Source organism: Lolium rigidum, chromosome 6, assembly GCF_022539505.1.
Source record: "Lolium rigidum isolate FL_2022 chromosome 6, APGP_CSIRO_Lrig_0.1, whole genome shotgun sequence".
Taxonomy (NCBI): Eukaryota; Viridiplantae; Streptophyta; class Magnoliopsida; order Poales; family Poaceae; genus Lolium; species Lolium rigidum.
Genome location: NC_061513.1, coordinates 174,626,912 through 174,644,785, shown reverse-complemented (window position 1 = coordinate 174,644,785; position 17,874 = coordinate 174,626,912). Strand labels below are relative to the sequence as shown.

The following is a 17,874-nucleotide window of genomic DNA, read 5'->3' as shown; positions in this document are numbered from 1 at the left end:
GAATCTATTCTTCGTTCTTTGTATTGGTCAACCTTGTATCTTCTCATGCTCTATCATACTATCTTGAGGTGTATAAAGAACTCTTCATTTGTTTACATGCTCTAAATCTTAGTCAACCATGGCTCAACTCATGAGCCTATCATGACACCGATTTAGAGTCATATCTTGAATTCTTCACTTGGAATCAAGCACTCAAGATCTTGATCATTCATTGCTTAACACATAAGCTAGAGCATGGCTAATGTTGAGTTTCACATAAGAACTTCATCTTCATTTCTTCTTCTTGATCATATCACATATATGACTTCAGATCGATGATCTTGATGTCGATACTCAAGGTATATCTTTTATCATCATGGCATCCATACTTGAATCCAACACATGGACTACAAGTAGTACCTATGAAATATTCCTTCATATAAACTCAATGAAAAAATTAGTCCATAGGGGGTGTCATTAATTACCAAAATCACACATAGGAGCAATGTACCCTTACAGGTGTCCACCCGTCATCTATTTTTTTGGCGCCTTGGCCTTGGTCTTGATTCCGATGGGGGCGTTGGTGGTGGGCACGATAGGGGTGAGGTCCATCCCGTTGATGGTGTCCTCCGTCGCAGGCTAGGTCTCAATACCGACATATTTTTTGGAGTTATGTGGGACGTTGCTGCTTGCGCCGGTGCATTTACAACCAAAATTTGTGCTTGGAATAAATCACGGCGGACAGATTTGTCTGCTTGCGTCGGAGCGCTAGGCTTGATTTTTGGTGTCCCCATCCATGAGGACCTAAACGCACAACTAGGGGTGTAAACGGATAGGGTAATTTTTGCGCCAAAACCGGACCCCAATCCGTTTTAAGGTATACATTTCTGACTTCACAAAATCCAACGGATAAGCATATCCTATTCAAAAGTGGTGCTCCAGATACAGTATAGTATATGAATTATGTAAAATTTAATTAGGATAACCCGATAGTTTTAAACCGGATAATCAAATTTTTCGTCAAAAGCTAAGGCCAAACTTACAAGGTTAGTACTTATTGATTTAACAAATTCATTTGGTAACCGTGTTTTGCTCTAACTATCTAGCAATGCTTGAGTTTTGGCCTATTATGTTTTTTTATAACTAGACAAGATTGGAAGTTTAAATCCCTCTCAATATTTTCAAGAGCTATAACTATTTACCAATGAGCGCATATATTCAACTATTTTTTCTTCCAGTTTATCCCATTGCCGATTCAAATTCGCACTTCGGTATATCCGCATTTGAATCCGAAACCCGTTAATATTCGCTCCGATACGAATTCAAGAAAATTATATGGTAAAGGATAGGTATGAGCAAAATTTCATTGGATCCAATCCGTTTACACCGTACGGACAGCCACGCTGGGTTTGCCTTGTGCCGGTAAAGATGGACTTAGGGCATCTCCAACCTTGCGACCCGAATGAACGCGCTGGGCCGTTCGTTTTGGGCCGTTTAGGTGGCCGAGCGGACACGCGGACAGCGGCCCGCGTCCGCGTGTCCGTTTGGGTCGCGCACTGCGTCCAACACGCGGACGCAGCGCATAATCGGAGAAACACCAAAACAAAAGAAAAATGGCAAATTTAAACAAAATTTGATTAAACATATGCCCTATTTTGGGCAAATTTGTACATCCCTATTTTGGGCAAATAACTAACAAAAGAAGCCCCTATATGGGCTTTAAAGTTTAAACTAAAAACCCTCTATTAGGGTTTGGTCGGCGGGCGCGGTGGCCGCCGGTGCGCCGCCTAGCCCCTATGGGCGTCGTCGGTGTCGTCGTGGACGACGTCCCCGGGCGGCGAGGCACTGTTGTGGCTCGACCGCGCCGGGGACTCCGGCCACGGAGACCACAGGGCCTCCTCCCAGGCCGAGTGGGGGTCCGGAGCCACCCGAGGATACGGCGGCGCACGGAGCAGCCGCCTCCTCCCCGAGGCGCCGCTCCTCTCCTCGCCGGGCCCGGCGCCCGGCCTCCCGGCGCCGCCGCTCCTCCGCGCGGCGCCTATCCTCCGCCGCCGCCGCTCCTCGCGGCGCTCCTCGTCGGCGCGGCGCCCGGCCTCCTCCCGCCGCGCCGCTTCCTCCTCCTCCCGTCGCGCCTGGCGGGCCTAGGCGTAGAGCTCCCAGCCCCCGGCTTCCTCCACGGCCTGCCGGGCCGCTTCCTCCATCTCGGAGGTGCGAATGGCCGCATGGAGGTGCGGCCATTTCGCGTCCTCCTCCGCCGCCGAGATGAGCAGCGCGGCGCGGAGGTCCGGGTCCTCCTCCGAGGACTCGGGCTTGGGCTCGAGAAGCAGCGGCGGCGGTTGCGACAATGTCGCGCCGCCGCGGGCGGCCTCTCCGATGTGGAGGCCGCCTCGGTTTCGTCCGGATGGCCGCAGCGCCGGCGGACGACGGCGGCTGCTGCTCGCCTCGTCGTCGTTGGCTCCGGAAGCGAACCGTTGCTTCGGGGCCATGGCGGCGGTTTCGCTGCGGGAGTGGAGTGGGGACTGGAGTGGAGGGCCAGATTCCCTCCAGTCCCCATTTAATAGCCTCCCTGGTCACCGACAGGTGGGCCCAAGGGAGACGAGGCGACCAGCGCCCGGACGCGAGCGGGCGTGCCATCCGCGGCCACGCAAATCTAGCCTAGATTTAGGCCGGGTTTGCGTCGTTCCGGACGCCGCGGCCGTCCGCTTTTGCGGTGCGTCCCCGCGTTGGGTCGAGATTTTGTCCGACTCGACCCATCCGAACGCGCGGACGCGTGATGGATCGCCCCGTTGGAGATGCCCTTAAACGGAGAAGAAGTTGAAAAAAATGCGTACGGGTGCACAGCACCGACAGTTGCAGGGGCGGACGCGTGGTACAGCCGCTGCGCTGCACCGTGCACACGGGAGAGACGAGACGAGGCGAGGCGTCTTCGTCGTCGGTTGGGCATCCGGCGGTTGGGTTATGTAGGTCCGCAACAAACACAAACGCACCGCACCGTCACTCTGGCAGGCGCGTCACATGAGCGACAAGGACGCGTCCACTACCGCTCGCGCGCTACCGTTGATCCTCCAGTGGACGCGCCCGATGGATCGGCGCCCCGCGCGCCGCTAGCGGACGCGCGAACCGGCCGCGCGTCGCCATCGCGTCACGTCACCCGCCCCCAAATCTCTCCACCACCGAGTCTCGCACCGTCGCAAGCGTACAGCAAAGTCAGCATCCAACGACCGCTTTGCGTTTCGTTTTCTTTTCCTTCTCGCTTCTTCCCTCCCTACCTTTATGGCCACTACTCCATTTTCCTCAAGTTTATTTCATTTAAAATGGTTATTCCTACTTTACTGTTTCTTCCATCGCACCGTGTCTGTCCCCGTACCCTGCACCGCGGAGCACAACAAACCTGATTTGGTTCTAGTATATAAAAAAAATACCCAGACCTTTTCCTACGATTGATTGAGCGGTTGATGCCTTTTCTTGCTGGTTTGTTTTGTTCTGTCTGCGCGCTAAATCCGTCATGATTCTGGCGGGCGAGGAGAAAAATAATCATAGCGATCATTCTTCGGTCCCTCCCTCCCTCCGTGGAGAAAACAAAGCTTGGAGTGATGATTCTTCGGTTGCGTTTCTTTATTATCCAACAGTGCCGGCTCCCAAGCCAAACAAACCTACCCGAATCTTTTGCTTGTCAAAGTTATTATTTCCCCAATAATGAAATCAAAGCAGTCTTGCTCATCATGTTGCTTCACCCAGCAGTAGCGGTGGGCAGCACTCACACACACACTATCCTTTGGTGGAAGCCAAGCTAAAGCGCAGTTCAAGCAGGTTTTCAGGAGCCTAGTATTCGTGGATTGGAGATCACGTCTACTCTACTCTCCCCAAAATGGGAAAAAGTACCCCTCGAAAAAAGAAATGTGGGGAAAAGGACGCTCTTGGTTTGGCTAGTTACCTTGGAAAATTAAAGAGTGAATCCCACTTGTTACAATCCTATTTATGTATTTCTGACAGTAGTTACCCTGTTGAGCGGAAAGGTTAAATCATTTGAACCCCTGTTTTCTGGTGCGTATTCATTGGCCAAGTGTGAGATAATGATCAACATTCAAAAATATCGGTACATGGATGAGGAATGGAACAATCAGAAAAGAAAAGTTTAGACATAATCATCGATGATGACGTACGATCTTTACACATTTTGTTGCATCATATCGACAAAGCATCCCGATCCTATCTAACGAAAACAGACAATTAGCTAAACTCGGGGAAAATCATGTTTAAAGAATCTTAAGATAAGATATTTTTGCACTAAATAGGGTAATATGTGTCACAAACGCATAACTATGGGGTAAAAAGTGAAACGGAAATACTTTTGTACTTCACCGTCCGTTTTATTTTGGGATTCGGATAAATGGATGAGAGAGAGAGCTGCTTTTCCATCTTCCACGACGATCGGAAATCTCGAGGAATAAATCGACGTTTGTGAAAACACCCACACACATGCGTATGTACAAAGAAATTAAATAATGGTTGAGGTATAATTTCCTCTTCCGCTGGGATTATAATAACTTTTAGTTTCATGGCCAATTTAATAATTGAAAATAAAGAAATCTTGATTTCAGTTAAGTGCTAAACATGCTCCCTTCTTGATAAAATGTAGTGCATGTAAGTTTTAAAAAGTCAAACAATGTGAGGTTTGACCAACTTTACTAAGAAAATTATCTATATATATAATACACCATATGAAAGTATAGATGGTGATGAATCTAGTATTATCCATTTGTTATTCTAGGTGTTGATATTTTTCTACAAACTAGGTAGAACTTTATATCTTTTGACTTATAAAAATATTTGTTTTGAGGATACATTCTGCAAGACGCATTAATCACAAAGAACAAGAGGCCGATGGCAGATACAATGCCATATGGCTACTACTCCACACACCCAAGTTGATATAACGCCAAGCGGCTTACAACACATCCTTTACAAACGATCCGATGATAACGACTCGTCTTGCCCATATGGTGAGGAGATGGAACATAGAGCCTCTGAACCATGTCACAAACCAAGAGAGACACCACCGTAGCATGACCGCGACTCGAAGGCAACCCGAACCAGCATACCTCCCCTCTTGTGCCTAGAGGAGTCGGCGAGTAGAAGACAAGATCCTTCAGACTTTGGGGAAGACATCGACTAGGATGCATCCACCACGCCGTACAACTCGCCTCGGAGACCCATTCCTTGCCATCAACCAACATCGGCAGCGCATCGCATCGCCCAGCCTCTAGTTGTCACATCAGCGTCTCCCCGAGTAGCCTAGACCGTGTCTTCAAGAAGAGAACGACGTCGTGGCGCCGCCGCCATATCTGGTGGACTAGATATAGGGTTTCCCTCAAGACCGGAGGAGAGGAAGGCACATTTGGGACCAATAACAAGCCTTCAAGAAGGAATCGGTGCCCACAGGCGTCACCGTGGTCGACATCAGATGACACCGAGCAGGGTTTTCGAAAAATATACTATGCACTACATTTTGGGGGAGGAGAGAGTGCATGCTATTTTAGAATTTCAATGACAAACCCTTGAACTTTTGGGAAAAGACAGAAATATTAAGTGGATTTTTCTTCCCTTTAGGGAGTTGTGTACAATTTACAAAGTTATATTAATTTGCAATTTTGTTTTCTTTGGTCCGTTTTACAATGTTTGAGATGTATTAGGGCTTTTTATTTATTTGCATGATTCTCAAAACTCAAGGACATGAAAAGCATGATTGAATTGACATGTCCTATTGTGCTCTACTACCTCCATTCCAAAACTTAAGGCTTATATTTTTGAAAAAGTCAAACCAAGTACAGTTTGATCAAACTTTTAGAAAAATCTATAAAAAAATATGATATTTTGTAGATACCCCATGAAAATATATTTTATTATCTATCTAATGACATTAATTTTATATTTTGCATGTCAATGATTTTTGGTAAAAACTTAATCAAACTTGACATTAGTTTAACTTTTTAAAAATAATATAAGCCTTAGGCTTTGTGATGAGTTAGTATAAGAATAAAAAAGTATATTAGAAAGTTAGATAAAAACTGAAGAGGTGTTCAATACCACAAGAAAAGCTAAGTAATTGTAGCAAGAACTTAAAACCTCTAGAATCAAATGCAAATAATTTCTAGGAACGATTTTCTTTCCAGTCATGCGAACCAAGTGAGTTACTCCCTCCGTCTTAGTTTACTAGTCTTCCCCGTATTTCTAGGTCACCAATTTAACCTATGTAATTTAAATTATATAATGCAAAAATTATATCATTAGAAATAGAACATCTAAATTTTCTGATGATATAATATTTATAACATATAACCAATGCTATCTTGATCAAATTTGTGACCTAGAGGTACGCCGCACGCCTAATAAACTGTGAGAGGGGGAGTACTTCGAAAGAGTTACTAAGAACCTCAACTCTCAGAAAATCCTGTAAAATTACTTTGAATCAAAGAAGCCCTTAGCAATACACGTTTGTATATTCTGAACTCTAAGAAAAGCTTTCGTATAATCTTTTGTATACAAACTTTAAGTGCAATCTAATTTACGCTCTCACGGATCTTTGTTATCGACAAGAACAAAAACTAGCACCCCATAGCAAAATCTTTTAACAAGTCGTCTTAGCTTGCAATCAAGTCTCGTGACTTGCGGGTTAATGCCGAGCTGCTCCAATAAAGAAGGAAATGAATGCGAATACCCCTAGCTACGGAACAGGGAAGCATGATGCCACACAATGCAACAATAAATTTGAGCAGCTGGGAAATTCACAGCGCTCAGTACTAGATTTTCATAGGGTTTCGTGGTGGATACAGTTCTGTGTAAGTTCACAGTGCCATCAATACATACCAAATACTCCTAGCATTACCATCATAGTGCTAGCGCTAGTGCTCCTAGTATGTAGAAAAGTATTAATATTAATATTTTTAAAATCATTATGAAATATCTTTTTATCGTACGAATTTGGTATTGTAGATGTTGATATTTCTTTCTATATAGTTGATCAAACTTTTAAAAATTGTATTTGACCAAAAATTTATCAGCATCCTATTTTAGGAAGGAGGGAGTAACGTGCAAGTCATTTGCAACAAAGCATACTTTTTTTCATGTGAGAAAGTCACCAAGGCATTTTTTTGCTGCTTCTAACATTATGACCGACGGTAAAGATACTCCTTATATCCCTACAAATGCATTTTATCTCTTAGAGATCTAATACTTCAAAAGTATCTCCTGAGTCATCCTCATGATGTTAGGAAAAAATCGCCAAGGGTCCTTGATTCATAGGATTCTACAAACACAGGAATGAAAGAAATATAGGTTCAAAGTTAATCCACAGTATTCATAATTGATGTTTGATACACCATATGAAAACTATAGGAATTTTTAAAAGAGGTTGAAGTGGATGAAAAACTTTCTCCACTTTTGCTTAAGGATTACAATCTTGCATATCAAATGGCAACCATACAAAAAGTCGTCAAGGATTAGAATCCTAAAAAAAATCAAAACAAAGAGGCCTGAGCTATTTTCATTGCTCCCGACATTTGACTAGGTATATCATTGGGATAATTGTTGGTCAAATCATGTTTTGGGCGATCAAATTTCTCCTTGTATTCCAAAAATACTTCTACCTCCCACGGATCTATAAAAAATCTCAAATTCATCTTCTATAGGTAGCAACTTCAATCTTGCATCCTCCTCATCATGCGGTGTAAAAAGCGTCATTGTCAGCCATATGGCACCTTACAGGGAAAAGCTCGTTAGTATCCCAGCTCTCGTTTAGGTGTTTAGCCCATCAATGTGGATATGAGGTGCTCATCAACAAGGAGAGGTATGCGCCATCGTAAGTAAGATCGTCTTGATGCTCTTATAAGCTAAAGAAACTCCTTGTTCGCTCTTCGTGTTGAGCTCCTTATAGGATACACCAATATCCCCAATCTCGCTTGTGTTTCTAGACTAATGACCACCACTTAACCTCTCCCATTTCACTATACAAGAGTGACACACAAGAGGGTTGACCAGAAGGAAGTCAAAAGAGAGTTGGCAAAGGGTAAAGCAAGCAACTTGCTTCTGATGAAACACTTTGTCGAACATATGGTTAGATCTAGGGAACGGATAAAGCATGAGTAAATGGGTTGTGCTCGATGAAATGTTTTGTGAACATAGGGAGGGATCTCAGAAAATATAAGACAAAAGGGACTCGACGTTTCCCAGGTATGCGGATAGATCTCCTGAAAAGATAAGGCAGAAGCATACCGAGTCATGCCGACGATGTACACATGGAGCACCCACACTCCGTCCACCGAAGCGTTCTACCCCGGACACCCCGGAAGCGTTTGTGTATATCTTAACTTGCCTTCGCCTCGAAGGAATGTTACGGAAAATTATTTTACGACTATTACTCAAATTTCATGAGATTTTTTTAAAACGTTGTAGTAACTCATCATACTGTGCAAATTAATTACCTACTAATATCTTATTGCACACCGAAGTGGCAAATTCCCAACTCCTAGTAGGAGTAGAAATAAAAGATGCTGGATGTACCCTATCAGAGAAACCGGCAGTGTACGAAATATTTGTGGCAAGTGGAGTCGCAGGCAGGCAGGCAGAGGCTTTACTTTATGCGGAAAAAATCCGCGGCACAAGCCAGGTCAAAAAAGTTGATTCGACAGGGTACTTCCTCGGTAACTCCACCGCTCTATAGTCTGTAGTCTGTACTCCACTCCACCACTACCTGTGTGAAAGATAAAAGAAATCCGGGCCACACAAACAAGAGTCCACACTGCACAGGTAATAATATCCGCTTTCTCTTTCCTCTTTGCCTTTTCCCCTCTTCTGATTACCAGCAACATGACAAGCAAGCCCCCACATCAGTGACACACATGACATCACAGTCTTACCACCCTTCCAAACTTTACATGACCAATTCCATTATCATATTAATTAAGCATCATTAAAAAGAAATCAACATCTGTTGCCAGTTGGGCCCCATATTATTCTCTGTCTCCATTAAAAGATACAGTAGTGTTCTTCGGAGTTAAGTAGTCCTATCCTAGAAAGAGAAAGTAGAGAGAGAGAGAGAGAAAGGGAAAGGTGGAGTAGGGTCCAACAACTACTGGAACTAGCAAAAAGTTCTCACATAAACCTTTCTCTCCCCCTCTCTTCTCCGCCCTATTTCTTCCTCTTATCTTTCTGTCACTCTGCACACCAAGTCCCCTCTTCCTCCTCCCCGCCCCACTCCACACCGATGTTCCGCGCTGCCGTCTGAGGGGAGCCAGGAGACCGAGGTAGGGCACGTCGTTCCCTCTTGATCCTTGGCGGTTTTGCCGTTCGTTGTTAGGGATTCGTTCGGCCTGCATTTCATAGATTTGAACGCGTTCGCCAGGGGTTCTTAATCTCCCTAGGTCGCTCGGATTCTCTCACCGGCTTTCCGATCGGTACCGCGTCTGATTTTCCCGACTTTTTTTGGTTTTACTTTTTTTTTTTGGGTTTGAAGATTTTGGAGGTTTAATCTCCGCTCGTACTCGTGCCGTCGATTTTCTTCCCGAGGATATAAAATCTCTTCTCCTCGTATTTACACCGAGTACTGATCATGTGGTTTCATGTTTTGTTGTCTACTTTTCAGGAGATTTTCGCCTTTTTTTCACGAGGGAGGTGCTGCGGCTGCTGGGAGGAAACAATCTCGTGAGGCAACAACAGGCGTAAAGCAAGCAACAAAAAAAAGGTGAGAACCGGATGATGATTGATTACTCACAGTCACAGATAGATGTCTTTGTCTTTTTGTTTTGCTACTGTTCTCCGTATGAAGATGTTTTCCTGGAGTATACAGATATAGATGTCTTTATCTTTTTTGTTTTGTTCCTGTTCTCCGTCCGTATAAAGATGTTTTCCTGGAGTATGCTTTAATTATCGTTTGTGTATGCTTGCAAGCAAAGGAATCCGTAGAAGACGCATTGTCCCACACTACAACATAAAAATATTTTAGTTTCCCTCCGGGTTGTATTTTACTACTAATTGCAGTAATTTGTTGCGGAGTGATTCTGCATAAGAAAAAACTCCCCATCAGATCCTTCTGCGTGTTACGTACCTGAATCAGTAGATCCTTCTAAGTTGTCGGAGTATTGTTAGAAAGGATGAACTTATAAAACCGAAGTTACTGACACCCGAAAGGAAATTGCAGTGGGAAGATAAACCGGAGGTGATCAAATGGCAGCTGAGTCTTCAGTTCCACAAACCGCTTCCTCTGAATCGGTTGCTCACAAGATGGGCTTCTTCAGAGTCCCTGACCTCCTTGTCAAGCTGAGCACCAAATGCCTGATTGAACTGGACGCCGTCCGCAGTCCCACATCGCCCCTGGACCTCAAGCTCTTCACAGGCCTGGCAACCAAGTCACCCAGGTCATCTTTCCTTGATGCCGGTGCGGCCAGCCAGAACCAGAAGATCCTGCTGGGGGACAGGGTTGGGCTTGGACTGGTGGACTCTCTCAGTGATGAGAACCCCTCACCCCTGGGCAGCAGGAAGGTTCTTCTTGGGTCTGAGATGAGGATCACTGACAGCTTAACCCGCAAGAACAGCTCCACTGCTCCTATGCAGCCTGGTGTGGTCGAACTCAAGGATGAGAACATGAGTGATGGGCTGAACGGCAGTTTCATGTCCCTTGATGACATTGTCAACTCAGAGGACTACACCTGTGTTGTTTCGCGCGGTCCTAACCCTAGAACTACCCACATTTTTGGAGATCGTGTCTTTGAGTTTCAAGGTGAGCAGCTGATGCCTGGTGAGGGTGGGTGTGAGGAGAGTCTGATCCCTCCTCTGAAAGGGGATAATACCATGAGCTTCTGTTGTTTTTGCTGTGAGAAGCTCAAAGAAAAGGAAGACATCTATATCTACCAGTAAGTGTTCCAGTAAAGTAGATGCACCACTGTTATAGCCTTTTTTGTTCGTTTAATACTGGATCTGTTGTTGTTTCATGCTTCTGTACTAATGTTTGGTGTCATGTCTCCTTCAATTGTAGGGGTGACAAAGCCTTCTGCAGCGTGGAGTGCAGGGAGAACTTCATGGAAGAGGAGATTGAAGGTGAACCTGCAACTGCAACAGATCACTCTGATCCTAGCGGCCCTTCCTTCGACAATGGTTGCATTTTCCAACTGATCCAGTGAAGGAGCATCAGCAAAGAACTTGATGTGGTCGCAACTGAAGCGCTGTCTGAGGTTAATAAGTGCAGCCATGGATGTGATCATGTTCATCAAGTTGTTGTCTGAAGATTTTGTCTGCTGCCGCACTGATGAATTTACCCTGAGTATTGATTCTCTTTATTTCCCTTAACTGGATCCTCGAATTTTTGGAGGAGCCTGAATGATGACTGTGCTTCCGGTCATATTATTATTTTGATCGGAAAGGGTGTGTGCGTGTGTTCGAACATGTGTTCGCTGGAACCTCATATTCAACTGGACGTCATTTTGTTGATGCCGTTGATTATTATGTCATGTATCTGAACCTAAGCTTCTGCTTGTATTTTTACAAAGCATGTGGCACAAAATAATATTCAAGTATACTAACTTGCTCAACTTCCTTTAAGTGTCAAGTCTGAAATTGATGGTTAGAATTCTGATATGGCAAGAACTATCTGGTTTCTGTGTCTTTATGCGGCTTCGCAATTCATACAACGACATGTTATCAGTAATTTTCTGGTTGCTGCATAGTTCACTCAAACCTGCAGTGAATTTGCTGAAACTTCATTGCAATCAATACTATATACCTAGACCACTGAATTTCCTTTTGAACTGCTGATACTGTAACTCTGTAAGTGTCTAAGTCAATTTGCTGAAACCTGCAGTGAATTCTAACCATCAATTGCTGATACCTAGACCACTGAATTCATACAACGACATGTTACCAGTGATTTTCTGGTTGCTGCATAGTTCACTCAAACCTGCAGTGAATTTGCAACTTCATTGCAATCAATACTATACCTAGACCACTGAATTTCCTTTTGAATAAGCTGATACTGTAAGTGTCTAATTTTGTGGATGAGATCGCTGTCTTCCCGTTTTCAGAAGGACCCTTTTTTTTAAGGAATTCAGTAGGACCTGTTGTCGCAGATTAGAGAGCTGAGGTTGCTTTCAGAATTTCCTTTTTTTTCCACATCTGCTTTCAGATTTTTATTAATTATAAGGAAGTTTGTGTGTTTGAGAGTTGATGACTGCTTGTGTGTGCAGGTAACTTTCAAGTGAGTCTGAGCTCTCCCAAAATCTGTAGTGCCAACAAGAGTGAGCAGAATTTAGTAAGATTATGACAGATAACTTAGATTATCGGGAACTGTCAAGATCGTGTTGTGGTGTGGACAAGAGTTCAAAATCTACAAGATCATGTTGCAGTATGGACAAGAGTTCAAAATCCACCTACTTATGTTACCTAAAGCGCTAGTACACATGACACCGCAAGCAACCAGAACATACAGATTCTCGAAAAAGCTTTTATGACAACATACATCACAGTGAACGTTTCTGTGAGCAGGCTCAAATAACCATACTACTACTGTATGTAGCTCCTGGCTTCTCAGGACATTCATTCCTCAAGTAAAACAGTGGTCTCTGGCTACAATTCCTCCTAGTATGCGTTCTAGGTGGGATAATCAAGAACTGAATAACTCGAGCATGAATAGCAAAAAAAAGATGCTTATTCTGTTGCAAATAGTTAATACAATGGAGCTACTTATTTTGATTTCTCCTTCTCTTTCTTCTGGTCAGGGGCTCTTGACCCTATAATGCTACAGATGGGCTGGTCTGGCGACTGAAGTAATTTCAGGGCTGGGTGGACTATCAGATCGCGCATCAACAGTTTCTGCCCGACATCCAACTCGCTTAGGTCCACTTCAATGTATGGTGGAACAATGTCAGCAGGGCAGAGAAACTTCACTGTTCGCTTTATGGTGTTGAAGTAAGCTCCTGCATGGTTGTCAATATAATCAAATTAGTCTGGATTTACTATTTAACAGATGCAACTTAATACAACAGGAATGCACATGGATAAGGACTTAATGCACTGAATCCTAGAGCTGTATATAATGTAATGAAGGCAATGCTTGAACACTGGCTAGAGTGATCAGAATGGAAAGTTTATTATACACTGAATTAGTAATCCAGTCACCTGTATGAAAATGATGAACACAGCTCCTGTAAGTCTGTAATAAGCTATTAGACGTCACTTAATTAGTTAGTGTTGTTCCAGAGAAGTGAGGCCTTCCACTGGCATAGCTCAGGATAAACCATTCTAAGTAGCCTAAATATTACAATACGGTTAAATGTAAGAAACAGATGTGATGAAGAAATTGTGTATGTCTACGATCTAAGATCTAGTTTATGTGGAAAAAACAGGAAGATATTTTGTTTTAGCATTCCAATTTAGTTTTATGGAAGATAGATACATCATTGGAATACATGCTACATACCTTTCCTGAGACCAGGTGAAGCATCCTCTCCAATGTACATCAAAGGAACATCTATTTTGAGCAGCGCTGAAGAAGGAGCTCGCATGAATGTTACATTCAGAGGTTCATCAGTGCCTGCGTGCAAATGCACCTGAAAATAGTTCAAACAAGTCAATCAAATGTTTCATTCAATTGATTCTCAGTACCACATTGTATTGATTAAAAAAATCCACGCTGCACCAGTCATTCTAACATATAGGGGCAGTGTGCAAAGTTGATGGAAGTGTCTGGTTGATATTTTGCAGTTCGCTAAAAAAACATCGTGTATAGTTCATTGTTAAAGCAATCAGCTCCATGCTAGTAGGACGGTGTTTGCTGCTGATAAACATCAAAGAAAGCGACTCTAATGATATTTTCAAAACCACCCATCAGTTGAAGCCATTTGATTCTCCTACATCAACTAGGGAGGGTCTATACCTGATACACAATCTAAGGGATCACGCATAGGTCAACATGTTAACTGCAATAGTGTGGTACGAGAGGTGGGTATATTTCAGTTTTGTTCAGTTCAAAGGAAAACAGTTCAATTCCTGTAGGAATCGAGGGAAAAATCAGAGTCCCAAACAGGTCCATCATGTTTTTTTCTGCATTTTATCCACTCCAGAGGAATGAGCATACGTGCAAAAAAAAAAAGTCTTAAGACTGCACAACACATACATGATCCCCATCTAGGATTCGGTAATGAATAAAAGCAACCCTAGAAGTTTGAAAATGCACTATGTGCATTGCAACCGCTCATCTGGTATCGTGCTAGTGAAGACAAGTAGTGAAGTAGACAACCAAATAAAATTGATTCTAACGATCACCCAAGAGGAACAAAAGGAGGATAAATTGCATTTGCTTGTACCATATAAATGAATCCTCCCTGGTATATAGGACACATTCGTGTTACTTCATCAAGAGCTTCCGAACAAAAACGGAAGCTCTGTTTCAGCTTTAAACATTTATAAGTCTGGCAAGATAATGAAGGCACCAGACTTTTCATGTTGCAGCATCTGATAATTCACCCAATGCCCAAAATAGATGTTCCAATGAAGGAATATAATGAAGGAACATCTATTTTGAGCAGCATTCTCATATAAAAATATCCTATGACCCAATAAGTTGTAAGAGATCACCCAGTGCCCTTTTTCTGGTAACAAATATCCCAAGACTGAAGGAGTTTAAGTGTAACGCACGGTGTATTTACTGCATTGATTGTCCAGTAGAATATATACAAGTATACACCATAGAAACTAAACCTGCAAGTTCATTTCCCTTTAATCCTCTAACAACCTAGTTCACAGACTAGGTCAAAATCCTGCGTGACACTAAGAACATTACAAAAAGAAAAAAACTAAGAAATACCATTTTTTACTGTGTCGAATTGAGGCGAGAAATACAAAGCTTTAAATTGTCCGAAAAGGGTACAGTTAGAGATAACTAATTAACCACATAGCAACTCCAACTCTTCCATCAAATGAACCTTCTATAGTTCTATAATCACCAAGCCAGTTATTTGTTCGCCGATGATTTTCTTCATATACAAAAATCAAGTGGCCACGTAAAACTGAAGCAAAGTGTAACGTGGAACCACACTACTTTCAACCCGAAATGCTAATTCAAGCTATGGAAATCTCCAAGACTTGGGCCGTTGATCATGCAGAGCACAACCACGAGACTAATTTACTGGGATATTGTAGACAATGTCTACCCATACATAACAAACAAGGGATGACTAACCATTACGAGAACCCACCTTGCGCGGCAGGACGCGGACGCTCTCGACGAGGTCCCCCTGCCCTGCGTGGTCCGACCAGACCTCGAGGCGGAAGAGGCGGGAGAGGAAGAAGGAACGGCCGAGGTGGTCGACGAGCTTGCGGATCTGCTTGGACTGCACCGAGACGAGGCGCTTGTTGCCGCCCTCCTGGCCGTTCTCCTGCTCGAAGACGATGGCCGGCACCCGCCCGGCCTTGCGCTCCTTGGCCGCTAAGTGCCTCCCGGAGGAGGTCCTCGGCACGGCGAAGATCACCTCGTCGTGCTTCGCGTCCGGCCGCGGGTGGCCCGGGAGGTAGTGGAACGGCGGCGAGAGGAGCTCGTCGATGTTGAGATCTGGGGCGGAGAGTGCCGCGGCGGAGGTGGAGAGGTGGCGGCGGAGGAGCGGGAGGGTGAGGGTCTGGAGCGGTCGCCGGAGGAGCATGGCGGCCGCCGGTTGGTCGTCGAGGGGTGTAGGGTTTTGGGGGGTTCGGCGAGTGTGGAATGGCCGAATGGGGAAGAGAAGGTGATGGTTTAGGGCTTTGTGTGGGCTGTGGGCCTGTAGCCTATAATGTTGGGCCAGAACTGAGAGCGCCGTCCTGCTAGCGAGGCGTTCTACTGATTGCTTCGACGTGACAAAAGATTAAAGGATTTTTTTTTTTGACAAATACAGTACAAACGTAGACGCTCTCATACACGTGCATACACTCACTCCTATGAACGCACACCCTATCTCTATGAGCACCTCCGGAAGACTGAGGCGGCGGGTTGGATCTTGAAATTGACGAAATCACCACAAGCACCTCGCTGTCGACGGGAACGTCGCCTCCCACTGAATGAATATTCCGCCTTTATGAGACACACAGATGTCAAATCTAGGATTTGAACTCTGGTGGTCTGGGGCTACAACCACCCTCCTAACCACCCAACCTCGAGTTGGTTCTCAAAGATTAAAGGATTTGAAGATAGCTCAGTCTTTTTTTGTGAGAGTAGGGACACCAATATCTAATGGGATCCCAATACACTTGCTATTTTTTGAGAGAACGTTTGTACTTTATTAATCAACGAGATATATTGTCAATACAAATTGTTTTCCGGATACACTCCGGAGGTACATCACGCCACGCTGATCTACTACAAATTAAGAGACCGAGCTAAACGATGCGCTGCAATATTTTGCAAGACTAACATGACGAAAACAACAAAACAAGGGTCTTGATATCATGGATCACTGGTCCATAGATAGATCGATCCCTCTCAGTCAGGCGCGGACCTTGGGCCAAAATTCGGGGGGGGCGAAATGGGCTGAGGGGGCTAAAAATTAGCTTCATGATGATTTTTAGTTGATAAATGGGCCAAATACCTGTAGATAGTATGCAAATTTTTCCTGGGCTGGGGGGCGATAGCCCATTTCGCCCCCACTAAGGTCCGCCAGTATTATTGATTCTTTGAACCACATACAAGCAATCAGAAGCAAAGATCAACTTGTCCAAACCATCATCTGCAGCAAATAAAACTGCCGTTCTGATCGCTAAGGCTTCAGCAAGTTCAGGGCTAGTAACATCACGAGTACATTCACCATATGCCCCAACAAACTGTCCAGCGAAATCACGAAGTGCCAAAATGTCACAACAAGAACCGTTCCTTCCTACCTAGAACAACGCCTCAAGAAATCAAATAACCACATCTTAGGCAACCTGAAATTCAAATGAATATCAAAAGACTCCTTCACTTCATCCCATACCTGCCGGGCAAATGGACAGAAAAGTAAAGCATGATCCACATGCTCCTCCACAGAGCAGTGAATACACTCAGGCGATGCAGGTATATAGCGTCGTTGGAGCTGAACACTAGTAGGGAGGCAATCATGAGCAAAACGCCACAAAGTAATCAACATTTTCCCCTAGGCTTGTATCGCCCACAAAGCCTTCCATTTCTTTGTATCCGACTCCGAGTCGGACATCATTCCACGTCTAGTTGCGCTGCGAGTCAACCGAGTCAGAGCGAGCCAAATGATATGCACAGTGAACTGAGTAGACACCATGTCATGTGTGTGGCCAAGATACAAAGTTGTCGTCGCCAAAACAACTGATCGGAATCTGGAGTACCTTCTCCGCTACCACCTCCGCAAAAACAGAACGAACAATCTGCTCAGTCCAATACAGTGCATCCTCTGAAACAGTGAATTTACAGTATGACACTCTAAAAATGGTAATAGAGGACATAGCTATGAATTTATTATGCAGCCTTCTGGCCGTCATGTGTGGTTCAAAGAACCACACGAATTTTGCACATTTGAATTTGCCGATTGAATAAAGTCCCTACTTCCCTCCAAAAGAAACTGGTAACTAGGCGTTCTTTGTTTCTCTTTTCTTTTTTCCGGCACTTGTCTACTAGCGTGCTCTGGTAACCTTGACATGGCGTTCAACTTCCGAATCATGTGAAATCCATGTTATGACCTATTATAAGTTGTTTTCCACCACGGTGCAGGATGGGAAGATGTTACAGCACTTCATTTGTTACACTAAAATTGTGTAACATGTGTCGTCATCTATCTCCAACAATCTTCCATCTCTTATTTTTCTCGTCTTTCTGTTGTTCTCCCTTTCACCATTGGTCGTATTATTCCTATTCTTCTCACCTCTCAACAATGTATA

At 44.2% G+C, this 17,874-nt stretch overlaps 2 protein-coding genes and 1 long non-coding RNA gene across 3 annotated transcripts; 2 read left to right on the top strand and 1 right to left on the bottom strand.

The window, feature by feature from the left end:
- Positions 1-9,177: 9,177 nt before the first annotated feature.
- On the top strand, positions 9,178-9,704 carry LOC124660101. Its single transcript, XR_006989792.1, has 2 exons — positions 9,178-9,281; positions 9,620-9,704. It is a non-coding gene; the product is annotated as an uncharacterized LOC124660101 (long non-coding RNA).
- A 456-nt stretch (positions 9,705-10,160) lies between these two features.
- On the top strand, positions 10,161-11,561 carry LOC124665333 (FCS-Like Zinc finger 8-like). Its single transcript, XM_047202748.1, has 2 exons — positions 10,161-10,886; positions 11,009-11,561. Exons 1-2 carry the CDS (start codon positions 10,201-10,203, stop codon positions 11,151-11,153), a joined length of 831 nt encoding a protein of 276 aa, XP_047058704.1. The 5' UTR covers positions 10,161-10,200; the 3' UTR covers positions 11,154-11,561.
- A 775-nt stretch (positions 11,562-12,336) lies between these two features.
- On the bottom strand, positions 12,337-15,698 carry LOC124666945 (50S ribosomal protein L25-like). The gene is made up of 3 exons (XM_047204282.1): positions 15,222-15,698; positions 13,445-13,574; positions 12,337-12,941 (listed from the first exon to the last, which is right to left on the bottom strand). The coding sequence occupies exons 1-3, from the start codon at positions 15,660-15,662 to the stop codon at positions 12,709-12,711; spliced, it is 804 nt and encodes a 267-aa protein (XP_047060238.1). The 5' UTR covers positions 15,663-15,698; the 3' UTR covers positions 12,337-12,708.
- Between the last annotated feature and the right edge of the window lie 2,176 nt (positions 15,699-17,874).